The sequence below is a fragment of the Asterias amurensis genome, chromosome 8 (assembly GCF_032118995.1).
Source record: "Asterias amurensis chromosome 8, ASM3211899v1".
Lineage (NCBI taxonomy): Eukaryota > Metazoa > Echinodermata > Asteroidea > Forcipulatida > Asteriidae > Asterias > Asterias amurensis.
The window spans coordinates 8350853-8378286 of record NC_092655.1 but is presented as its reverse complement, the minus strand read 5'-3'; the positions used below and the strand labels follow the sequence as shown (position 1 = coordinate 8378286).

The 27434-nt window shown below is 39.2% G+C and overlaps 1 protein-coding gene across 1 annotated transcript in view; it reads right to left on the bottom strand.

Annotated features, from left to right (window-relative positions):
- Nucleotides 1-27434, bottom strand: part of LOC139940768 (THO complex subunit 3-like) — an 82543-nt gene that overhangs the window by 4071 nt on the left and 51038 nt on the right. Inside the window, exons 4-5 of the mRNA XM_071937147.1 lie at nt 12384-12545; nt 2726-2826 (exon numbers count right to left, since the gene is read on the bottom strand). Coding sequence (XP_071793248.1) covers nt 2726-2826; nt 12384-12545 — 263 coding nt within the window. The remainder of the gene's footprint in view (nt 1-2725; nt 2827-12383; nt 12546-27434) is intronic.

The following is a 27434-nucleotide window of genomic DNA, read 5'->3' as shown; positions in this document are numbered from 1 at the left end:
TATTTTAATCATTTACAAACGTATTTTCATGACATTTTGTTACTAATTTCTCAAAGACTACAGCACCTCAGTAGGTAATACTTGAAGGGAAGCTTTCCACTATCGTTATCTTCAAACCCTGTAAGTTTAATGTAAATCTATGGACATTTAAAAAAAAGTACCCAAAGTGAGGTATATTCCCGGGAAATTCCCATATCTTTTGGTCGTTCTTTTCAAACTTTTAAAGCCCTTTTTCACACCACAAGTATTTCCTGGGGTTTGATTATAATTGCGAAACAACCGTACATATTCATGTGAATAAGTAGAGTATGAGTTATCTATAAATGGGATAGTGAGAACAGTTGCTGTGGGGACAATTTTAAGCCAATTTTGGTCCATTTCGCGCTGTTTATATTTATTTATTTTTGGTGTTTGGTAAATAATCGAAATACAAAATAGTATAAAATTAGTCCTAGAGCAAAAAAAACCCCCAAAATTTAGGTAAAGCGTGACATTGAATTTAAGATTTTATGCAGAAATATGTTCTTCGAGGTGTCTGAGTATGCAATGCCGATGCATGCCCAGCTGGAAGGGTTGAGCATTTTTTTGTTATTGAAAAAAAAATCACTTTTCCCATATGTTTGTGTACAAACGCTCATCTGTACACCCCTGAAAGTATTCCTTGTTGAGAGAGATCTCAACAACATGATATTACACGGATATATTTATTACGACACGTTATTTACTTTTCCCCCACTTTGGTAAAATTACGTACTCAATCGAAACTCCTCTGTCCATGGCATCTTCTCATCTCATTACTTCATCTCATCAGTGAGGAACAGTCACAGTTGAAGGGAAATTTTTGCTAGAGTTTTGGCGACTGCCATTTGGTTTCGAGACTAAATTGATTATTGAGATAATAACACCACTGTCTAATTATAGTTAGTTATGACACCAGAAAGATTTGTTTTAGGTACACCCCCACAAACTGCACGTAATGGCATGATACATTGGCATTATGTTTAAGCGGGACGACTAAAAAAACATGATTTTGTCCCCTTTTAGACATTTGAAAGTTTAAAAGTAAACCGCACTCATGTTGAACTACTTTTTATAGTTTACTCATGTTACAAATACATAGAAATAATGCGAAATGAAAGGTCCGAGCAGAAAAAAAATAACCTATTGATGAAATAATTTCACCAACGTTAGGTCAAAGTAAATAATTAATATTATTAACGACGTGTCTGAATAGTACACACCTCAAAGTATTATTTGTCCAGAAAACATGTGAGGAGTTCTGTCGTTATCATATATAAAACACATTGATGAGCACAAACATATCAGAAAAATGTTTTTTTTTGTTGCAATAACAGAAAATGCTCAACCCTGGACATTGTGTTTTTTGTCCTACAAAAGTTACATAGACCCCTTTAACATTTCATTCACAGAATTTAAAAATGATAAAGTTATACTTGAAGGAAATTTTGTTAGATAATTAATTTTATTTTTTAAAATCTTACGTATCAGGGGCCTTATTAATGAAGCCTTCTTAGGCCTTAGTAAGCACTTACGTGTTACTAGTTCGTTCTTAGCGAGTTGGGTCATATTCAATCGAGTGCGCAAATCCTTACTAGTGCTACGTGGGGTGTTTTCGGCTTCGTAGCGTTTTCTTAAACCCTTTTTCAACATTCCTGGCCAATATTTTCGGGCGAATTGAGCTTTATGTCAATTACAACAACTTTCAGGGGCCTTATTCATGAAGCCCTCGTAAATCGGTCACTTACGTGGCTCTAAGTAAGACTTTAGTAAGCCCACGTGTTGTTTACCCACGAAGCATTCGTATCGCTTTACTACCGCGTTACTAACTAAGCCTCCTTAAGCGGTAAACGTAACGCCTTCTTAAGCGGGAACGCGCTTGAGCTGAACAGTCATGGATTTGTCCAGAACAAGTATTTATACAGTGACTGGACTGGCTACGGTCATTTAGAAGATATCTGCTCCTTCATTATGGAACAAATTTCCTGGATCATGTTAAACTTTCTCAATCAATAGTTTTGTTCAAAACTTCCCTCAAGACTCATCTAATGAGGACTTCATAACCTTTTCCCGTTTATTGTGTCACTGCGCCATGAACATCCTTAGATGGATACCCGCGCATTAAAAATGCCCATTATTATTATTATTACTATTAACTAAATAACAAATATTATTTATTGATGAAAAAAAATAACAAAATAAAGAAAAATTTCTTAAAAAGTGAGAAAAAAAGGTTACTATCCAGAGAAGTTTGGTTTAAGAGTGATGATTTATCCTTGGTCACTTCAAATGAATATGCAAAACAATATACATGTAGGCAGGCAAACATAGCAAGAATTTGTTATCATTAAGGTGTGGTTAAAATGAAGGATATATGTTTAATAAAAACGAGCAAAGATAGATCAGGTTCGCACGATGTAGTTAATGTTGTCGGTCCTACCTCTACCTCCAAGCGAGTGTTCATGCAGCTCGAAAGATTACAAGATACATCAAAATGACGGTTAGGAGAAGACTCAAAACTCGGAATTACTAGACATTATTGAATGACTAAGCTATTTTTTAACATGGAATCACTAAAAGCTAGCGAAAAGAGGAGCTTGATGCCTAGCTTATCTCAATAGGGTCAGGTCATTAAACAAACTTTATCACAAAGTCGGAATACTGACTGAAAAGATTTATCTTTATATATAGATTAAAACTACTTTACCTGTTTCAACATTTGCAATGTCAATTGCTAGATCCTCAGATGCAGAAGCTAACATCTTTCCATCATAACTAAAGCTTAAGGTTCTTACTGGCCAATCCAATCTAAAAAGAAAGAAGAAAACAAAGGATTAAATGAACATTTCTAAAGAACCCCAAAACGTGTAACCTTCGGTTGGGCACAAATATAACAAAAATAAAATCTTTGGGATCTCGTTTGCGCATCATGTTATGGCGCTTGCCAGGAATCTAAAATGAATCAAGCAGCTGGACTGCTGCTCAAACAATACTAGCCGTAGACATTATTGTGTGCTGAAACAATATTCAAAAATACCTCAGACAGTTTCGCTATTCCTATTGGTGGAGAGCGCGTCACGTGGGTGTGACATGCGAACTTGCACCTGTGCTTTCATCAGTTCTTTCATTCATAAGTATACCACAAACAACACTGGAAAAAGGCTGTCTCCCTGAGGTGTGCCGGTGGTGGTTTCTAAAGGAGCGCAGGTACCTCTCTGCAGTCGTGGCTCCAACGACGTTTCTGATAGGAGCAGTCTAATAATGCCGAATTCCGGCTCATCTAGAAACGTCTCAATGCCATCAGCAGGTGTCTTCTGATGGTAAAAGGCACGACTCATATGGTCCTAAGAATCTCTGCGTTTTTCTTGCAGCGTTGGGTCTTGGCGCATAGCCATCGGTAGCCAAAGACGACATCTGCTGTTCCATGACCTCCTCGAAATCTGCTTTGAGTGTGAATTTTTCTTCAGAATGATATAAAATGTTGCTGTTTTCGATGTAGTTGAGCTTACTTAATTCACCGTCAAACAAAGATAAATTTGATGGGGTATTTTACTGCAAGAAAAATTGTCAGGAAAAACTAAAGCTTCAGATAGATGAATATACATGCTGTCGATTGATATGTGTTTTACGTTGTGAAGGATATTGTGCATGTCTCTAGCATATAAATGAATCTGCGGGATTTCGCCATTTTTTAGTTTGTGTCGGTCGTGTTTACCGAAGACGCATTTGGTTGTGTGCATGGTAAAACCATGTGTACACGTAACGACAGGGCCAACCATGGTGCACACAGCCTATTGCTCTGGGCCAACATAAATGCAAAAGGTTGCAGTTCGTAACTATAGCAAGCATTTTTGTTTAAGTATACCCACGACTACAACTTTACAAGTACAACAGTTTATTTATTTATTTGTTATCTTGTTGTTGTTGTTTTTTAATATATAATATTTCAACAATTAATGGACAAATATAAAAAATGATTTTTTTTTAAATAATCCCAGCTTTGTAGTACTTTTGGGGCATATATTTTGATTCCTTGTTGAAGGCTGGAGTTGATTTGTAGTAAACAAAAACATTTTTTTGTTTTTTATTTCTTTAAAAGCGTTGATCTTTTCTGGCATGATGGATTACTCAAGCCATTTAATTTTGTCAACTGCCACTGTTGGTACTTTGCAATCCATTTCTTTAACTAGTGTGGCTCTGTCTGTACAAAATTATTTTGCTTGCCAATGACATGATTAAATATGAAAACACAAAAAGAATTATGAAGGAAGTTGTGTTTAATTTTTTTTTATTAAATCTGATGCAAATCGTTAAAAGCAGTGGACACTATCGGTAAAAATAAAAAATAACTAGACATTAGGTGTTTGTGCACAAACACAAAGCTGTTCCGTGTTCTTTTGCTTGGACTATGTGCTAAAATGACCAAGGAGTCTGTAACTGAAAAAAAGTTTGAAAAACGGTCGTGTAGTTCTTGAGATATGGCCCACCTTCTGGTTGACCCGGAAGAAGAGGTCAACTTAGGGTCACGGTTATTCAAACTTTAGTTTTAATGCCTATAAGGAGTCTATAACTGAAAAAGTTTGAAAATCGGTTGTACAGTTCTTAAGATATGGTCCCACTTCCGGTTGACCCGGAAGTAGAGATCAAGGCGGGGTCACGGTTTTTCAAAATATTTTTTTAATGCCAAAGGAGTCTAAAACTGAAAAGATTGAAAATCGGTGTGGTAGTTCTTGAGATATGGCCCCACTTCCGGTTAACCCGGAAGTAAAGGTCAACATGGGGTCACGGCTAGCCAATGCATGGTCAAATGTCAAAGTAGTTAATTATACTGAAACAAATTGAAAATCGGTTGTCTAGTTCTTGAAATAAGGTCCCACTTCCGGTTGACCCGAAAGAAAAGGTCAACATGTGGTCACGGTTTTCAAAATTAATTTTTAATGCCTAAGGAGTATATAACTGAAAAAAGTTTGAAAATCGGTTGTGTAGTTCTTGAGAAATGGTCCTACTTCCGGTTGACCCGGAAGAAGAGGTCAAAATGAGGTCACGCTTTTTCCCAACAAATTTTAAGACCCAAGGAAGACCCGGAAGAAGAGGTCAAAATGAGGTCACGCTTTTTCCCAACAAATTTTAAGACCTAAGGAGTCTATAACTGAAGAATTTTTTTAAATCGGTCGTGTAACTCTTGAGATATGGTACCACTTCCGGCTGACCCGGAATTTCGAAATGTAATGTGGGTCAGAGGGTGTTATACGCCTCTCTCAATATTTATGCATGGCGTCATATTTCTAACCCAAAATGAAGCTATTTCGCACGTCAGCCACTACTTGCAGTGGCGCGCCCACCTCGTTTTGGGTTAGACGACGTACCTTATGCATACTTCTAGAAACTATAAGGCTCCCCCGTGAGCCTTATAGGGGTCTAATATTTTGGGCCTCCTTAACGCTACACGTTTTTCAAATCAGCGTTGATAGGTGAAACGGACCGTTAGCCAGCAATAACTCAAGTTTCTTTTGTACTACACTACCAAAACTTTCCCCACACACTCAATATACATTCATAATGCTTGCATTTCCTTTTTAAAAAACATTGTCAAAAAATGACATTTTCACGTCCCACGATACATAGCGTTGCTACAGCACTATAAGTAAAGCGAGTTTTCGGAACATGCTGTGTGCCACAAATCTAATTTATATACTGTTTTTTGGTTTTTTTCAGGGGGGGGGGCGGTAAGAGCGTAGGCCTCTTTTTAGTTTATTCTCATCTGAATTGGTCTTGTAAACTTTCTAGTCAATAGGCTGCACGTTACGGGAGTACTAAACGTGAACGTCAAAAAAGTGTTTTGTTTATTGTCACTTTGGGCTTATTGCCTCTCGCGAAATTTTAACGACCAACGACACAATTTCTGACCGCGTTCATGTTCACGCTGCTCTAGGAACAAACCTCCATACATCCCATATCTCTGGAACCCTATATCGTACAAACTAAATAAAAACGATAAATTCATCCTCACTCCTTAATTTTCTCTAACTTATTTCACTTTCAGAAAGCATGTCAAGTTATTTTTAGGGTTTGTTACGTCCAGTTTGGGTCAATAGACAAACTCCTAAAAATGTACCCCATTCAGCCGCATGAGGTCTCTTTTTTTAATATTATCTCCAGTAACCAACCTGACGGGCCGATTGCTAAATTAGGCTACAAAATGGATTTGGCAAAATGTACATTCTGAGACCTGACCGACACACTGCTCTAACTAATTTTGTGAATGGACTTATTCAAAAGGAAACTTAATGTCGTTTTGCTTAACAACTTTGACCAAATGCAAAGTTCTTTTTTACAGCTTCAAAACAGCCTTTGACGTACGTGTATAAGTTTCACAAACTTCCGTGACGGGGTAAACTTTGAAACTGCAACACTATACCTCCATGAACAGACCGTATTCTAAAACGGTATTCATGTACTCATTTGAGTTTACTGGCAAAAGATAGTGTCCATAGTTTAAAAACAGCAAGCTACGTTTTGCATCAATAGTCCGAGGTCGCCACCCACTTTCAACCTAAAGTGGTCCCACGGCGACCTCCTTCACCAAACAACAGGTGGCCTGTCTCAAAGCCAGACAACACACCACTCACAATACACTGACCAGAATGTAAGGAGCGGTTAGGCTCTTTGTGTAAGGCCCCCCCCCCCCCAACCCCAAAATGTTATTAATTGTAAAGTTCCCTTAGACACCTTCCAACCTATAGCCGGCCCTACCCAATGTTTCCAAATTATAAAGCTTCCGTTTGATCCCATCCTAGTCCATCATGATAATTCTCATGCCGTTTGGAAGTGAATGCTTTTTTATAAATATTCTCCATTTAATCTTTTCAACAAATGAGTCACCTGTCAGAAGGATTTCTAGGAAGTCTGATAACATCGACCAGTGGTTGACACATGGTCGCCTGCGAAACATCAATCTGTGAGTTACTTCATTCATTCAATGCAAATTCGTGAGATTTGTTTTGGTTTTGTCCTGGCACCCAGCCTCTTCGACCCTTTCGACCCTGCGCGGCAATGAATGAACCAATACGGAGAACCATGCTTAGTACAACATGAAAGTAACCCGACCAAAAAGGGCGGATCGAATGGTGGGTGGGCGGGCAAGGGGCAGTGAGTGAACCAATCCGGAGAACCATCTGCGAAACACTGTCCAATGAGTCGCCTGTCAGAAAGATTTCTAGGAAGTCTGGTAACAACATCGACCAGTGGTTGACACACAGTCACTGCCCGACGTCTGAAACCACACAAACGTATTGACCTTCTAATTTTCAATCCAAGATGGCGCGGGTTACGCTTTTAATAGTATAGATGCCCCAAGGAGTCTTTAACTACAGACAGTGTGAAAATTGGTCCTGTTCTTCTTGAGATATGGTGCTGCAAGGATTCTCACTCTCACTCGTCAATAGAGGGCGGTATATAAAATGAGTGGTCCCTAGTTGAATAATGTTAAAACTTGTATTTGACTCAGGATTGTTTGATTTGGTTGGTTTCTTGAGTTCATGCCAGTATTTTTAGAGTCCATTGCCATGTGACAAACTACTTAAGGATAAAATCCTTGTATTTGGTTGGTGGTTTGATGTTTGATCTAGTACGAGTGGATTTTACTGAACTCTTAACCAAACTCTGCACCTACGATCACCATTTTTCGCTTAATGTGCAAGCGGGGAATAAAATGTGTGAGCTTGGAAGCACACAAACAAAAGAAATCCCTGCTAAGCAGTGTATTTCGCTTGACGTAAAGGCAGAATTCACTGCTTCTGCTAAGCACTGAATCTTTGCTTCCAGAGCAGAGCATGACATTGGGCCCATTCACACAAGATTTTTCATAAGGTTTGTCGCGATTCAGAACCGCAATGCATTGTGGGAAGGAATATGGGGCGGTTTCTATGCAGTTTCTACGACTCGCGCACGCAACGCCTATACCTTTGTGTGGGTTCAACAGCACCCTCTCTTGAAATTTGCAATTCGCGATAAACCTTATTAAGCAAGTTCCCATCATGATAGGCCTGGGTGACTAGTGAAATTTACTAACTCGACTAGTCGCACCTCAAACCCATCTACGACACTTGTCGAGTTAAATTACGGATTCTCAAGACTTGTGCCGTAATGTGTTGCAAACGCAACATTATATATGTTGCGAATAGTAAGAAGCAACACAACTCAGTGTTTCACCAGACAGGTAGTCGGGACAATTTTTGTAGTCAACGTTTGAGCACGATTATAACGTAGTAGAGAACAATAGTAGTCGCGACTCAAATAATAATTTGTAGTCGCGACTTTAACACTAAAGCACACTAGTCGCCCCGGCCTACTTTTGCACAAGTAAACCACGGGTATTATCCTGCGAATGCAAATCAAATTTTTAAGTCGCTGTTGTTTTCGCAGTGACAGTTTCGCAGGAGTTGAGCACAATTAGTCAACTGTAGCATTTTTTTTAATGCGAATTGTGAAGCTCAATAACACATTCCCTGTTAAGCTGTTAAATACGCTTAGCGTAAGCACAATTCCATGATTACGTAAACGCTGCGATTCTTTCCTTTAAAAGCTATTGGCCCAGGACCAAACTACATATAGCTTTTTAAACACAAAAAGCAGCTGAACACAGCAAATACAAGTACAAGTTGTGAATCAATGTATTCTGCTCATCTGCAATTTTTTAAAGCAAAATGTTTTGCCTGTTTATTATAAGCAGCTCTATAACATTGACCCACTCAACCACCAGAGAAGCATCAGCAAAATAAAATCTCTGCTTTTGTATTCCTGTCAAAGAGTTTTTGTTTGTCATGGTTCTAATTTCAGAAAGTAAAGTAAAAGACTGGAATAAGTTTAGGCAAATGGTCCCCGGCGCAAACAAGGTGACACACCCGTAAAACATTCCAAATCCCTGGCGGTCTATTTTCGTCGTCCACACTCGTCGCCTGAAACGAACCTGGTCCACGTCGGGTACTGGTCAACTCGGTCCCAAACCAACTCGGTCCCAGTCAAGAGCTTAATACGTTGACAGTTTTTTTCACTCATTTCTCAAAAACTACAACACCACAGCAGGTAATATTTTAAGGGAAGCTTTCAACTATCATTATCTTCAAACTGTTCAAGTTTAGTGTACATCTTTGGACACGATGGTGTGTCGTCGTCGTCGAAAACCCCTATTTAATTACGCACGTTCATTTGAACGAAAACCCTAAACCTTCGTACTTTGTACAAGCACAAAGTAATGTGTCCGGAAGCCGGTTAGAAAGTAATATGTCCTGAACAATGGTAGGAAAACAGAATGAGCAGACTCCTCTCAAGAAGTCACAACTCATGATAGGTACATACTGTATGGCATTTACCATAGAGAATGTTTAACAATAAAATGGAAGTGACTGCATCCAGTTATATTCAAACGCGTAGACTCATCTCAAGAAGTCACAACTCATGATAGGTACATACTGTATGGCATTTACCCAAAATAATATTTAACAATAACATGGAAGCGACTGCATCCAGTTATATTCAAATGAAGATTACGTGGCTAATTAATTAAGATTTTAATTTTTTTTACATTTAGAGTAAAGCTTATGTTCTAAGCTTCAATTTGGTATAATAAACTCACTCTTTCGTATTATGGTTTGGGAGATTAGGCGTAAAAAAAAAACGTGTACGAATGCTATGGGTTTTAGGCGGAAACAAAGAATAATAATAAAAACAATAAAAATCTAGACGAAAACAATACCTGTTCCGACGGTAGGTCGGAACAGCTAAATATTAGCTAATGTACATTAACAAGTAATTGGGAGAGGTTGATATTATAAAACATTGTGAGAAACAGCTCCCTCTGAAGTGATGTAGAAAGAAGTAATTTTCCACGAATTTGATTTTGAGACCGAGCATTTCAGGTCTCAAAATCAAGCATCTGAAAGCACACAACTTTGTGTGACCATGGTGCAACAAGGGTGTTTTTTTTCTTTCATTGATATCTCGCAACTTAGACACCATTTTGCTTTCTCAATCGTGGGTAGTCTTGGTTCCAAGACCATTGGTGTTGTACGCTCACACACGGATCCCACATCGCTGCACACACACAAGGGAAAGAACAAGAGTCACAGCGCCCTCTATGTTTATTAATTACAAGTGTGTATAGTTTACCGTGTAGATCAAAACGGTACTGTAGATCGAAATGTTGGTTGTGTCTGAGCGTTTGGAACCAAGACTAGATCGTGGAAGATGCGCAGAAGACGAAACTACAGTTAGAACAATAGCCTTGCTCAAGGCAGTCGCATTATTCGCTCTGAAAAGACGCAGCTGTAAACCCACCCGTGTACCCTGTGCGTGGTGCGTGCGATCACACCGCATGACCCACCCGTATACACACTGTCACATCGTACGACTACTGTGCACATAAGTCATCCGCACTCGTACCACTAACCGCATGCGGAGGCCGTCAGGCCGTCAGCCTTGTCGGGTCTGTAACTTCCGGGTTTAATGTGTTGTATTTAAAGATACCCACAAGTGGAAAACAATGGGGGGGGGGGCTCTCGGATAATGCTAGTATGCAGCCCATGAATATGTATATCTTTCGTCAGACCTATCAGACAACACAGGATGTGAGGCAAATGAATTATTCATTTTGACGTCCAATCGCACACTTCCCTTATTACGACCTTTGGACCCTATCATGCGTCCGTGGTGGTGGTGTGTGATGTAAACATGTCGTCTTTCGCGGGCATTATGGTAATGAGCTGACCGTGGGAACTCTTCGCTTATTCTAGTAATGAGGTCAGTGGCTTCAAAACAGACCCTACAAGGCTGTCGGCCTGACGGCCGACGCATGCGGATAGTGTACTGGGGGCATCGTGTCGAGTGATGTTACGCACAGTGAATACGGGTGGGTTTTTATACAGCGGCGGTCTTTTTTCGGAGTGAATAATTCGACTGCCTTGAGCAAGGCTATTAGAACAACTGTTTTTACGCATCTAATGCAATTATGCACGTGCCCAAAGGTTTATTAAACACTGTCACAGAGTGAAATAAAAGTAGCGAAATTACTCCAGATCTTATGGTAATAGAGTAACATAATATAATTTGTGTATGGCCAGAGTGCATGTACAGTACTTTAAATTTGTTGTGTAAGATAACAAGTTTTTATTTTTGAGTGGCCAAACCGCGCCTCAAAATTCCTTAAACTTGGTGAGCCATCTTATTTTATGCAAAGAAGTAATGTGACTTCAACATGATTTTGATTGGTTAAGTTAGGGGTTATTTTGAACAATGAATATTCATGAGCAGGCTTGAGCGAGCAGGGATAAAAAGTTCTGGGGGAATACAAATGAAATTCCTAAGTTTCTTTTCTGGTTTGGGAGGGTGTGTAGACCCCATGGGAATAGAATATATATATTTCTTGAGGAGAGGGTGTGAATCCAGCCTCAAAGATTTAAATTGCGATCCTTAGGCATAGCCAGCCTTTGGCAGTGAGAACTAGTGAGAGTTCAACCAACAATAGTTTTGAGTCGCTTACTAATAAATATTTTATATGTGGCGATTTTGAGCAGAACTTTGAGAAAGCCAGGATTCGCCAGTATTCCTGTAAGTTATTATTGTTGTTAAATTTAAAGTGGAACTTTGCATTTATTGTACAGTTTTAGAGAATTGATTTTCTTTATTGTCACTGGAAGAAAGCTGTCCAACCTTTAAACAATGCAAAGAGTATGTGATTTAATATCCAAGACGGGCGAGTTAGCCAACCGAATTTAAAATTGTGTTTCTCTATTCTTGCGGTATTTAATAATGGGCCCGAGTGGAACAAAGGCTTTGAGAAGTAAGTTTATATTCTTTTATGATATTGTGAGATGACTTGTTGTAAATAGTCCAGTAGTTAGAATGGTGTTCATTATGTATTTATGTACAGGGCTTGTGCCTTGGGAGAAGCGTAGTACTTGAGAAGTGGAAGGTGGACTAGGATCTCACACCATTTAGACGAGAAGGACGGAAATTCCCCCCCCCCCCCCTACCAAGTCAGAGGAAGGCAGAACAGAGTAACATTATTGAGAGAGCTTGTAAATATTGTAGAAAGTAAAATGTAAATAAATTTGTTAATTTAAATGAGAAGCGTCACCATAGTTTTCTTGTGTGTGTGTGTGTCAAGGGGGTGGGTGTAGAATACTGAAGGTCTATACTTGGGTGGAGTCCTGGGTATGTGACAAACACAAACGGAATGGGGATGGCGGCGGAGGGCAAGGCAATCCGTCAATTTTCCACAGGACTCGGGAAAGTACCGAGTATACAGTGCTAACACACATCCGTGTATCAATAAACCCAAAATATAATAGAGTTAATCTCTACATTACCTTGCAAACGTTCTGAGGCAAACAAGTTCTTCAACATCCCACAGACTGGCAAGAGCATCTGCACTTCCAGTAGCAAAATACTTTCCAGTCGGGTCAAACTCAATACAAATGCAGTTTGCTGGGTGAGCATTCAGAACATGAAGTGATTTCAGATCCGGATAACTACAAACAAAAGAAGAAATGGGTGTTTTATTTACAATTCATAAATACATGTACCTCAGACAGTTTCGCTATTCCTATTGGTGGAGAGCGCATCACTTGGGGGTGTTAAAACGGATGACAATGACCACCTGGAGCTGTTTATAACTGGTTGTTTCGGATACGTTTTTTAGATGCATTCTAGGCACAAGAATGCATATCCGAAAACTACTTCTTTCTACATCACTTCAGAGGGAGCTGTTTCTCACAATGTTTTATATTATCAACCTCTCCCAATTACTTGTTACATTAGCTAATATTTATTTTTATTTTAACCGATAGTGTCCACTGCTTTTAAGGATTTGTGAAAATGCATCAGATTTTATAAGAAAAAACTAAACACAATTTCCTTCATTAGAATATTAATTGTTTTTGATTTTTGGTTTTTTTTTTTTTTTTTTTTTTTGCGGGGGGGGGGGGGGGGCGAAAAAAACAATTAATATTCTTTATCCCCGATGCAAATTTAACATCTCTTATTATCGTTGCGGTACCCGCTGCAAAAACATAGGATTCAAACTGCCTCTACATTGTAGCTACCGGGCAACCTCGGTAGTCTAGTTGGTAAGACACTTCTCTAGAATTGCAAGGGTCGTGGGTTCAAATCCCACGAGTAACATGCCTGTGTTTTTTTTTCACAAGAGCGGCTAGTGAAATTAACTACTCGATTAGTCGCGCACCAATTAGTCGAAAGTTCAACACTAGACGTGACTACTTAAACTGCATTGCAGTATATTTCTTATTGTGTATCAATGCAGACACAGTATCCTAAAATAAAGATTGAAATCTGTAGGATGCTTTGCGGGAAATTTTTCAACAATATATCATAGCATATAGCTAAAATTTATATAAAAAATGGAGTATCTTTTAAAAAGAAATAGCTCCTATCCCTTCATGTCTTGCGGCACAAAATAAACCATGGAGATAAAGAAAGTACAGTGGCAAAACGATGCAACATGGGGTGCGCTTTTTTTGGCTTTTACCAACCACTGTTTTTGGCCTTTGGCTAGTGAACAACCTAAGGCCAATTCAACCCAAACAGTTATTGGTTACAACCGCAAAAACGCACTGATGGCAAGAGCGAGTTAAGCATGCCAAGCTTCAATCAGAGTTACATTGTATTCCAATCCATTATTAGGTAGTTTTGCACATGCTGACAAATTCATCACATTTGTGAAAGTGTCGGGTGGTTAAGAGCACCGAACTCAAACTCTGGTGTTTCTGATCAGCAGAGTGTGGGTTCGAATCCCCAGCCGTGACACTTGTGTCCTTAAGCAATACACTTAACAATTGCTTCGTCCTTCGGATGGGATGTAAAGCCGTTGGTCCCATGTGTTGTGTAACGCATGTAAAAACCAGTGCCTTTATCGAAAAGAGCCTGGCTGTGGCTGCTGTGCGGGCCGTAGCACCTTGTAAACCCATATAAGGGGCTAAATAATTGAGTTTCAGAGTTCATAACTTCAATAACCTATCTTTCTGAAAGTTTATATATAATCAGCGCCTTGATTACCGTGTTGGTAGATAAGTGCCCTATATAATACTTAGATATTATTATCTATTATTAATGAAGATTAAAAAACCTGTCTTGTGTATATTATAAGGCACTTACTGTTATATTTCAATGTTTGGGTGACTATGATTGCTGAAAATATCTCCCAGCCAAAAAGTGATCTCTCCTGTTTAACCATCACACACTACTATTACTATGCGTGGCTTTTCTCTTTGGCTTGTGGACTTTCAAGCCCGGTTCATGCTTCCTGCGAATGCGAAGCGTATGTTGACGTCACAAAATTCGCAACGAATTTCGCAGCAGTTCAGCTCTTGGCAACTCACTTGTGAATACCGCTGCGAAAGGATAGATGTGACATAAAATTCACGCCAAATTCGCTTCACATTCGCAGGAAGTATGAACCAGACTTTACTTGGCAGAATTAACAACATTACATAACATCACAATTAAAATTTATAAGGCGCAATTCCATCAAGATCATAGCGCACTAGAAAGAAATTAACTTGGAAAAAGGTGAGTCTTAAGGACTTTACGAAAAGCAGACAGAGTATTAGATTCCCTAATGGCAGTTGGGAGATTGTTCCAAATCATGGGCCCAGCCACACTGAAAGCCTTTTGACCTAGAATTTTCTTTGCTCGGGGAACATTCAAGCGAGTGATGTCAAGTGTGGACCGAAGAAATCGTGGAGGAGTGTAATGTGACAGTAAAGTGGTAATATAATGAGGTGTAGTTTTGTTAAAGCATTTAAAAACGAGAAGAGCAATCTTAAAATGGATTCATTCTCTACTTGGTAGCCAATGAAGTTCCCTAAGTGATGGCGTAATATGTGACCCACTCTGTGAAAATGAGTCACATGTCGCCCAATGCAATATTAAGTTATGATCAGTTTAATGATGAAAATGTATTTAAATTTTTTTTTAAAGTTTGTATTTGTTTTTTCTTTTAAAGATCTTTAGTTGCATGGTTAACCTTTAGAACACTTACTTTTAGGCAATAAAGCTATGAATACAACAATTTTGTGATCATACTTATGTCTAATTTGTATCCTTTTGCACACAATGGTAGTTTAAAATATCATTTTACTTGTAATTCGTTTTTTTTTTAAATGGTGTAGTGGCTAATTTCAAACAGGAGTAACTCAGCAACCCGATACACCCCAAAGCTTAGACAACATACCAAATTACTGCTGCTGATGTGTTCTTTCCAGCCATGCATATAACTCAATTCCTGAAAGTGCCTACATCTGACTCATTTTCACAGAGCGGGTCACATATGTTTTTTCAAGAATGTGGAACATATTAAACGAGCTGCACTATTTTGTAATCTTTGAACTCTGTCCAATTCATATGACGTTGCACCAAATAAAAGGAGATTGCTAGAGTCAATACGAGAGAGGACGAAAGCTCTGACAACATGATGGAGAGTATCCTTATCCAGGTACCGTTTGATTCTCCTTAAGTTACGTAATTGAAAATTTATTGATTGGCAGAGGCTAGAAACTTGCTTGCTCATTGTCATACGAGAATCAAATTTTATTCCTAAATTGCGGACAGAATCAGTAGGGTCTATCGATGTATCGCCCATATGCAAAGATATCTTCGGCAGTTTCTTAAAGCCATTATACACTTTCGGTAAACAGTATTGTCCAAGTCCCACACTTCGTGTATCACAACTAATACATAAAATAACAAACCTGTGAGAATTTAGGCTCAATCGGTCATCGGAGTCGGAAGAAAATAACTGGAAAACCCATTCTTGTTTCCGCGCGTTTTGCCGTGTCATGACATGTGTTTAAAATAAATCTGTAATTCTCGCTAATGAGAATTTATATTGTTTTAATGTTTTCTCAAAAAGTAAATCATTTCATGGAACAATATTTCAAGAGAAGTCTTTCACCATTACCTTCTGTAAACCCTGTAAATTATTTGTAAATCTGTGAACTTTTTTTTTTTTTTTCCTGTACCGAAAGGGTATAATGGCTTTAAGGTTTTGGGGAATACCAAGCACAATGAACTCAGTTTTATTTTCATTGAGCTTAAGCTTGTTAGAAGTCATCCAGTTTTGAACATCAGTAATGCACAGCTGCAGTTTCTCAATTACAACTTGCCAAGCACCAGGTATTCTAGGATCAAAGGAACAATATAGCTGTGTATCGTCAGCATATAAATGAAAGTATGACGTATGATATTGCCAAGTGGGAGGGTATAAATTCCAAACATCAAGTGACCCAATATGGACCCCTGGGGTAGCCCATACTCCACATCAACTGGATCAGAGTATAGGTTATGAATAGATACCCGACTTTGTCAACCCGAGAGACATGATTTGAACCATAGTAGTGCAGTATCGGAAACGCCTAAGTCATCCCTCATTCTGTCAAGTAATATATCATGATCGATGGTGTCAAAGGCAGCAGACAAGTCTAATAGCACTAGAAATACAACATCAGACCTATCCACTGCCTTAAGAACATCATCCGAACCTTCAAAAGAGCAGTTTTGGTACTATTGTTTCAGTTGTTTAGCAGCAGCTTTCTCAATAAGTTTTGCAATGAATCTTATATTGGAAACTGGCCGATAACTACTTAATGTATTATGATCTAATGAAGGTTTCTTTATTATTGGTGAGATTATGGCTTGACCAAGTGTGTTTGGGGAAGAGCCTGATGAAAGAGAAGCATTGATGATTGAAGTGAGTGTGGGTAAAACAGTTATTAAACAATCTTAAGTAGGCATTGCATTACTAGGCCCCTATTGCATTACTAGGCCCCTATTGCATTACTAGGCCCCTATTGCATTACTAGGCCCCTATTGCATTACTAGGCCCCTATTGCATTACTAGGCCCCTATTGCATTACTAGGCCCCTATTACATTACTAGGCCCCTATTACATTACTAGGCCCCTATTACATTACTAGGCCCCTATTACATTACTAGGCCCCTATTACATTACTAGGCCCCTATTACATTACTAGGCCCCTATTACATTACTAGGCCCCTACATGTATTACATTACTAGGCCCCTATTGCATTACTAGGCCCCTATTGCATTACTAGGCCCCTATTACATTACTAGGCCCCTATTACATTACTAGGCCCCTATTACATTACTAGGCCCCTATTACATTACTAGGCCCCTATTACATTACTAGGCCCCTATTACATTACTAGGCCCCTATTACATTACTAGGCCCCTATTACATTACTAGGCCCCTATTACATTACTAGGCCCCTATTACATTACTAGGCCCCTATTACATTACTAGGCCCCTATTACATTACTAGGCCCCTATTGCATTACTAGGCCCCTATTACATTACTAGGCCCCTATTACATTACTAGGCCCCTATTACATTACTAGGCCCCTATTACATTACTAGGCCCCTATTACATTACTAGGCCCCTATTACATTACTAGGCCCCTATTACATTACTAGGCCCCTATTACATTACTAGGCCCCTATTACATTACTAGGCCCCTATTACATTACTAGGCCCCTATTGCATTACTAGGCCCCTATTACATTACTAGACCCCTATTGCATTACTAGGCCCCTATTACATTACTAGGCCCCTATTACATTACTAGGCCCCTACATGTATTACATTACTAGGCCCCTATTGCATTACTAGGCCCCTATTGCATTACTAGGCCCCTATTACATTACTAGGCCCCTATTACATTACTAGGCCCCTATTACATTACTAGGCCCCTATTACATTACTAGGCCCCTATTACATTACTAGGCCCCTATTACATTACTAGGCCCCTATTACATTACTAGGCCCCTATTACATTACTAGGCCCCTATTACATTACTAGGCCCCTATTACATTACTAGGCCCCTATTACATTACTAGGCCCCTATTACATTACTAGGCCCCTATTACATTACTAGGCCCCTATTACATTACTAGGCCCCTATTGCATTACTAGGCCCCTATTACATTACTAGGCCCCTATTACATTACTAGGCCCCTATTACATTACTAGGCCCCTATTACATTACTAGGCCCCTATTACATTACTAGGCCCCTATTACATTACTAGGCCCCTATTACATTACTAGGCCCCTATTACATTACTAGGCCCCTATTACATTACTAGGCCCCTATTGCATTACTAGGCCCCTATTGCATTACTAGGCCCCTATTGCATTACTAGACCCCTATTGCATTACTAGGCCCCTATTACATTACTAGGCCCCTATTACATTACTAGGCCCCTATTACATTACTAGGCCCCTATTACATTACTAGGCCCCTATTACATTACTAGGCCCCTATTACATTACTAGGCCCCTATTACATTACTAGGCCCCTATTACATTACTAGGCCCCTATTACATTACTAGGCCCCTATTACATTACTAGGCCCCTATTACATTACTAGGCCCCTATTACATTACTAGGCCCCTATTACATTACTAGGCCCCTATTACATTACTAGGCCCCTATTACATTACTAGGCCCCTATTACATTACTAGGCCCCTATTGCATTACTAGGCCCCTATTACATTACTAGGCCCCTATTACATTACTAGGCCCCTATTACATTACTAGGCCCCTATTACATTACTAGGCCCCTATTACATTACTAGGCCCCTATTACATTACTAGGCCCCTATTACATTACTAGGCCCCTATTACATTACTAGGCCCCTATTACATTACTAGGCCCCTATTACATTACTAGGCCCCTATTACATTACTAGGCCCCTATTACATTACTAGGCCCCTATTACATTACTAGGCCCCTATTGCATTACTAGGCCCCTATTACATTACTAGGCCCCTATTACATTACTAGGCCCCTATTACATTACTAGGCCCCTATTACATTACTAGGCCCCTATTGCATTACTAGGCCCCTATTACATTACTAGGCCCCTATTACATTACTAGGCCCCTATTACATTACTAGGCCCCTATTACATTACTAGGCCCCTATTACATTACTAGGCCCCTATTACATTACTAGGCCCCTATTACATTACTAGGCCCCTATTACATTACTAGGCCCCTATTACATTACTAGGCCCCTATTACATTACTAGGCCCCTATTACATTACTAGGCCCCTATTACATTACTAGGCCCCTATTGCATTACTAGGCCCCTATTGCATCACTACGGTACAGCCCTTTAGTTGCCATCGAGGCACGGAGGGACCGAGACCGGCAACGTGTGCCCCTACTCGCTACACGCGAGGGAAGCTCGCTCGTTTGTCAATCAAACGAGGGCGCCTCTTGAGACGAGGGATCCCACGTTCAGTTGGGAAGCAGCTATACGAGACAAACGAGCGATGACCCGCGAAACTATCGAGTACCCACGAAACGAAACGAGCGCTGCACAATGCAAGGAAATTTTCAGGGATCGTCTCCTTGAAAGTTATTACAAATGCAGTAAACACAACCAGTGTCGGTATTGACCAATAATGAGAGTAGAGCGGCGTACAAAGCAAAACATTGAAGCGTTGCTATACTTTGTAACAAGTTACAACAAAGTGTAGCAATTTTATAATGTAGTTACAATTGCGGCACATCTAAGGGGAAGTTGTCACTTACTGTGAGGCAAGGAGTGGCTGGCTCCAAACTCCTGTCTGTTGTTGCCGTTTGAGACTTCCAAGAATTTTCGACGAACTCCCATGTTTTTAATAATAATCGCCGTTAAGGGACGTTTCCATATACATGTACAACATTTTTGTCTGTACTCCTTGCCGTTTTGGGACTTTTGAGTATTTGGGAACATTTTTTTAAGGGAAAGACGTCAGTTCGAAATGAATGTTTTCAATAATATTGCTGTTGTGGGACGAAAGCAGTTGGCTTTAATTTTATTTCAACAGTAAGAGTGTCCGTACTCCGTCTTCAATAAGTTTCCCTTTTGAGACATTGGTAACAATTGTTTGTTTTAAAGGGGTAAGTAGGTCCGAACTCCGTCTGTAATTGCCATTCGAGTATTGGAGAAAAAAATAATGTTGTTTATTAGTAAGAAGATTGTATCTGTTGTGGGACATTTCCATGTACATGTACAAACTTTTTTTAACTGTAAAAAGGTCAATACTCCCCTGCGAATAACAATGCTGTTTTGGCACTTTTGAGTTTTGGGGAACATTTCTTTTTAAGGGGAAGACGTCAGTTCGAACTGAATGTTTTCAATAATATATTGCGGTTGTGGACATTAATAGTTGGCTTTACTTTTATTCCAACAGTAAAAAATGTCCGTACTCTGTCTTTTAATAAGTTGCCGTTTTGAGATATTGATAACAATTTTCTTTTGAAGGGTAAAGAGGTCCTAACTCTGTCTGTAATTGCCGTTGAGACGTTCGAGTGTTGGAGAAAAAAAATAGTGCAGTTATTGATTAGTAGAATATCCGACGAGCTGTGTTGTAATAATAACCGCCGTTGTGGGACATTTCCAAGTTCAGTGTTTTAATTGTAAAAAGGTCAATACTCCGCCGTGAATAACAATGCTCTTTTGGGACTTGGAAAACATTTTTTTAAGGGGAGGACGTCAGTTCGAACTGAATGTTTTCAATAGTATTGCGGTTGTGGGACATTTATAGTTGGCTTTACTTTTATTCCAACAGTAAGAATGTCCGTACTCTGTCTTTAATAAGTTGCTGTCCACAATCAGTACTCCAAACTTGAACCAGGGAGAGTCGTCAGCTCTGATGGTTTAACGCTAAACGCATTTGTAAGTAATATTCTGCTTCTCTCAATGATGGCTCATTGAAAACGGATCCGCATATGACAATAAACATTGATGTTGCTGGGAATGCTGGCAACCAGTAGTGGCTAGTGTATCATTACAACACCAGATAAGACCCACAGTAAGTGCATCACAGACAATGCACACCAGGAGGTGTTTAAATAAAGCGTGGGGGCCCCCATTGTTTAAATTAGTAGAGATCACCACTTGGCTTTGGGACCAGTCAGCTAAAACCACAAAGAGGTGCGAATGCAGCTTTATTTGTGGGAAGGACTTGTTGTTGGTGGGGTTTACGAGAGGGTAAATTAACATACTGGTAGTCACGGCCCATAGGAGTTTTTCCAATGAGTACCATAATACAGGATGAGGGTCGTTTGAAACAGGGCATACAGGGCAAAGTATTGAGTGCCGGCTAATTTATATTAAAAATAGAGCGTAGTGATGAGCGAGCGCAGCGTTTTCAATAACTGAACGTTTGTTAGTGGGTGCAACGAAGTGTTTTAAAGTACTATTATTGTATCTGTTAAAAAACACCAGGCCTCTAATTACGAAACACATTTAATAAACTACAGCATTTATAAGGCGCACTTTACTGAAAAGGAGAAACATTCAAAGGCGCCGGTCAAGTTTTGTCAAGATGTTGGAAAGCAAGCAAGAATAAGTGTGTTTTGAGTTTCTGCTGGAAGAGAGTGATGTTGTGTATTTGTCTGAGGTAATCCGGAAGTGAGTTCCAGAGTCTTGGTGCTATGTTGGAGTAAGCCCTGTCCCCATAACTGACCAGTCGAGTTCGAGGAACATGGAGCGTATTTCTGATAGATCTTAGACCTGGTCTAGTTGTACGGGGTGTCAAGAGACCGTGTATGTACATGTAGGGTGGAGCTGAACCATGTAGTGCCTTGAATGTGAGTATGATGATTTTGAATTGAATTCGCTGATTGACAGGTAGCCAATGTAGTTTATAGAGTATGGGGGTGATGTGATCAAACTTTCTAGTACCAGTTAGGAGACGTGCTGCAGCATTCTGTACTGACTGGAGACGATTAAGTGTGCTCTGAGGAAGACCGGTAAGAAGGCTGTTACAAAAGTCAAGTCTGGATGTGATGAATGCGTGTATGAGCTGCTCTGCCGCCTGCTTAGACAAAAGGTGTCTGATTTTGGCAATGCGTCTAAGGTGCATGTAAGATATTTGGCAGACACGACAGACGTGCTTCTCAAGGGTCATACATTGGTCGAATATGACACCGAGATTACGTACGTCTGTGCTGGGTGTAACCTGGACATCACCAATTTAAATGTGTGGGATGGAAATTTTGTGTTGAAGGTGAGGAGAGGAAATTATTATGAGTTTTGTTTTGTGAGTGTTGAGTTTCAGGAAATTGTCTTGCATCCATGTTTGGAAGTCACACAGGCAGTTTGTTAGTGAATGTATGATGTCGTCATTACCTGTGCCATTAGGATGAAATGTTATGTACAATTGTGTGTCGTCAGCATAAAAGTGAGCTTGCAGATTATGCTGGCGTGCGATTTGACCAAGTGGGGATGTGTAGAGGGTGAATAACACAGGGCCAAGTACAGAGCCCTGAGGGACTCCGAATTTTAACGAAGCCTCCGATGACAACTCCCCCTGTATTTTGACCATTTGAACTCGATTTGTAAGGTATGAGTGAAACCAGTTTAGAGCTGTTCCCTGAATACCAAAGTTATTACTCAGCCTATAAATTAACACATCATGATCAATTGTGTCAAAGGCCGATGAGAGGTCGAGCAGGACTAACATTGCTGCCCTTTTGCTGTCCACAGCGCACATAATATCATTGTGGACCTTCAAAAGGGCAGACTCCACACTGTGAAATTTCTTGTAGGCAGATTGCTGACTCTCTAGGAACTTGCCTTCTTCTAAGTGTGAATTTAGTCTCGCTGCGACGACCTTCTAAGGATAAGTTTGAAATTGGACGATAGTTTTTCTTTTCGGTGGAATCCAATGATTCATTCTTCAGCACAGGAGTGATAAGAGCAGTTTTGAAGCTCTCAGGAATTTCACCGGTGGCGAGGGACATGTTAATCAGCCGTGTTATGGGCACCGCCAGAGTGGTTTTCAAGTTCTTTACCATAACCGTCGGTAGGGGGTCAAGTTGACATGATTTGGGTGATGAACTTTGTATAATCTTAGCAATTTCTTGCTCCGACGCAGGGTTCAAGGTGGTGAGAGTGGGACTCGGAGAGGGGCGGGAGCTACTCAGGGAGGGTGGGGCAGGATCCGCATGATTGGACGCCAGATTGTCTCTGATCTGACAATCTTGCCTATGAAGTATGCTGAAAATGCTGAAAATGCGTCTGCTACATGTAGTTCTTTTGCAGGCATATCCGTGGGAAGATTGGAGATCTGTTTTCTGTGCATGAGATGATTTGTGATCTTGAACAATTCTTTTTGGTTTCCCTCACATCCCTTTATTTTCTCATTGTTGTACAAAGTCTTTGCTTTGGTGAGGATGCGCTTACATAAGTCTCGCTGACTTTTGAAAATGTCATGGTCAACAGTAAGCCTCGATTTGAGCCATTTTCGTTCTAATTGGCGACGTCTGCGCTTTTGTTGTATGAAGCGCTGATTGCACGCTGATTGCATTTCAAGGCACTACCACTTTGGCCTTGGAGTAAGCCAAATTTCGGGGGCACTAGATAGTAGTACCATACTGCCAAAAATGAATTTAAAAGAAAAGGGCACGAAAATATAAGCCAGCAGATGTCAATGAACTTTCCTTGTTCAGTCACAAAACCACAAAAGACACTGCACATGGCGGCTGGTCTTCTGAGTGAAACAAATGTATAACAAACTGCAGAGGATTAAGATAAGAGGTATTTGTATCTGATCTGTTGGTGTGTCAATCATTCTCCCAGCATCTGGGTATAGGCCTACGTGTTTTTTGTGGAGAGCGAGAGGTAGAATTAGACGAATGATTCATTTCGTGGAAAAAGGTTTTGTTCTCAATTAATGTCAACTTTTGAAAGGGTTTTCTTTTCATTTGTTATTGTTAAGTATTTGTTTGCATTTGTACCATGTGGAATGTCCACTGTCTCCGCATAGAAATAAAAATAGTCCAGAAGTAGCAAGATGTCATGCACAGAACAGCTTTTAAGAATATGTGACGATAAATTATCTTCTTTCAGGATGTCGTACAATTAGACGACACTCTACTTTCAACTAGTCGTCATCCCAAGTTAATTTTTATCTCAAAAAGTAATTTTCCAAACATTAAAAAAATGTGTGATTGTTCGCATTTAATTGTTTCAGTCCTAAGTCAAAGATAGTCAAAGCAACAAAACACTTAAACTACTTAAAACTACTTAAAACAGTAATAACAAGGATGTCAATAAATTAATTCCAAAAAATACATAGTTTAAGAAAGCAGATAATTTAACAGAACTTTCAATCATGAGCCTGTCTGTCAGTTATTCTTCTTCAAAGAGGGTTCAAATTCATAAAGCCCATAATCACAGAAATATGCTAAGCACAGAAAAACATTTGCTTAACAGACACAGTGTACCAGCCAAAATTCCATAAAATTGACATCGTTGCAACTTGTGCCCCACTCATTTTTTGCTTTTATACAGCAAAGAATTTAGCTAAGCAGTGTTTTCTCGCCTAACAGCTTTATTTAATTGTGTCCGTTTTTTTAAAATTATACATATATATAACTTTTGAACGATAGATGGGTACATTATGGGGTGCTGGCTTGGTTGTTTGTATGGGTTTTAAGAATGTATATATAAATGTTTTCACCTATTTTCATAGTACTTTTGCCCAAGTTGCTCAACAGTAACTGCTCGTTGGTTTAATAATTTAAAACAATGTTTTGATGTTGCTAATATTTTGATTGAATTTTTGTTTTTGTAGATTCGAGTAAAAAGTAAAAAACCTTTAATTTTAAGAGTATTGCACAAGAAATCGTTGTGTTGTAAGTAATAAGAATCTAAAAGTTGTTGCCCATCAGCCGTGTCAATTTTGTTTTGGGGGGGGGCAAGTTTTTTTTGTGTAGGTTTATAGATCGGACCATGGAAATTAAAATACACACAGTGTATCCCCCACACATAGAGAGAGCTAAATATAGAGCTCTATATTATTATATATTATTGTAAACTAAAAATGTTGTATGTTCGCCACCGGGCGAACACAACTACTACTTTTTGTTGTTTTTTCCAAGAAAAAAACATCGCTGCGATCCGCAATAAAATTAACCAACTAATAAAAATGTCCTGATGCTTGAAAAACGTCACCGCAAAGTCACTTACAGTTGCCCATTTAAATATGTATACGCTTGCCTGTGCCGAACTAAATGTTAATATTTTAACAGTTTAATAAATGGGTAATAAATTGTGATGGCGTTCCGCTTTTTTTGGCATTAATATTATTACTCAAAAATAACAAGTTGGACACAGATCAGATTTTTTCGGGAGAAAAACTCTTACATGTCGAATAAATCTGTTATAAATATATAACTGCCCGTGATTAATTACAACACAAGTAACTTTTAAGGCGTTACTTTGAATAAAACAAAATGAATTTGTCAAGTGTTAATGTGTTTACCTATGGTACCGAAGATGGAGAGTTAGTATGATTGCCAGAGTAATTTCAGAAGCAAATTGGCAACGATCTTTGGATAGTTTTAGTCTGTGATTTCAGTAACAAGAGACAAACAACATTTCAAGCGTCAAATAATTTCCTTTGTGAAAAGTACATTTTGTTATGCTCAAAATAAACATCGATTGTTAATTAAAAATAGGTACTTTTAAACCGACTCTTAAACAAATTGATAATATTGATAATATTGATAACATTGATAATATTGTATTAGTCTACCGTACTAATCTACCGTACCGAAGAGGAAGGGTTGGGTACCATCACTAGAATAGTTTTATCGTCAACAAACGTAGTCTAAGTCATTACTGGAGGCGATACCTATACACAAATCAAGACTGGTCATATTGTAAAACACAATTTTCCAATTGGCTGTTAAATTCCCAATGTCATTTCAACTGGCATTTGGCCAGGGGACCACCAAACCCAAAGAAAACCACAGAGACACCGCGCAACCCAGCGGCTTGTCTTTTGAGGGAAACAAAATGTATAACAAACTGGGGGGGGGGGGGGGAGATAAGATAAGACATGATTGGATCTCGATAAGAGTGTCAATCATACTCACTGAAAACACAGACGCAAACTTCTTAACGGTTGAACCGTGGCTGAAATTGCCCAGGCGTAATCACACCTCAATCGAATGAATTCCGATCACATACACAACTAGTTGCCGACACCGACTGGCATTTAATTTTACAACAAATAATACTACAGCCAGGATACACCTGCCTGGAGAATAAGTTTTTTTTTTTATAATGACAATCCCAATCCATTTCAAAAGAATAATATATAAGTGTGGTGATTGGTGATTGGTTACGTAATAAATAATCAGTCAGGCATGACGGCATGAGTGGCCAGCTCCCAAGCTGGCCACGAGGCCGTCAGTCTGAATCCTGCACCCAAGCTGAGCGTCCACCGTGTCCTTTCTTCCTAGTGCAGGACTCCTCGACTCACCCCTTGTACGCCATTGTACGCCAATACAACATTGGCAACAAGGATTAATCTTCAAGTTTCGTGTTTTTTCCAGTGAACTACTTCAAGATATTTTGTAAAGTATAAATATAGGGTAGAAATAACTTTTAAACAGCAAATTGTCACCCTTTTATTTTTACTTTTTTTTTTCCCATAATATAAATTTAACATCATTTGAGACGTAGGCCTAGGCCACGTGTTTCAACTGTCGCGGCCACTTCATTTGTTCTGGTGTAATTTAATTTTACATTTATGCTTCTGCCGAAATTTACGGGAAGCGTTTAAAATTCTCTTTAAATTAACGAATCTCTGGTGACTTTCTGTTTATAAAGTATTTTCTGGCGTCAAAGCTATATACTGTGATTAGTAGTAGTCTGTCGACGCTCTCGGCGCTTGTTGAATTTGTCGGCACTAACACCAAGACAATTTTCACGGCAATTAACACTTCTGTCGGGGGGTATAAAATATTTATAATGCCATTCCCGTGCTTTGCTATTCTGTATTAGCATTGATAATAATTATATTCTATAGAATCTGCTATTCATAGCTTTGCTTTGCTTGGTGCGGTAATTTTATTGAAAAAGCGCTCGAACTATATTAAGTTCAATTTTTGGCATCACCAAAACTTAAATAACTGGTATCAGGTCAAACTGCTGGGCGTCACTGCCAGCAGAGGTGTAACAGTTATAATTAAGTGACACGTCTACATTTTTAGACTTTGAAGCGGATTCTATTTTATAAGTATATGTTTATACTGTAATTCCTAAGCTGTATTTGTATTGCTAAATATTTTAAAGAATCTACTATTCCTGGCGTTGCTTTGCGTGGTGCGTTACTTTCATTGAAAATCGCTCGAACTACTTTTAGTTCAATTTATAGCAAGTGACTGTCTAGATTTATAGACTTAGTAGCAGATTCTCTATATATGTTTTGCACGTTTAATTATAAGCTACCCAATACATCTACTGTGACCCTTCCCCCGTAATATCACAATGGCCATTAATATAAACTCGGCATCCGTTAAGGACTT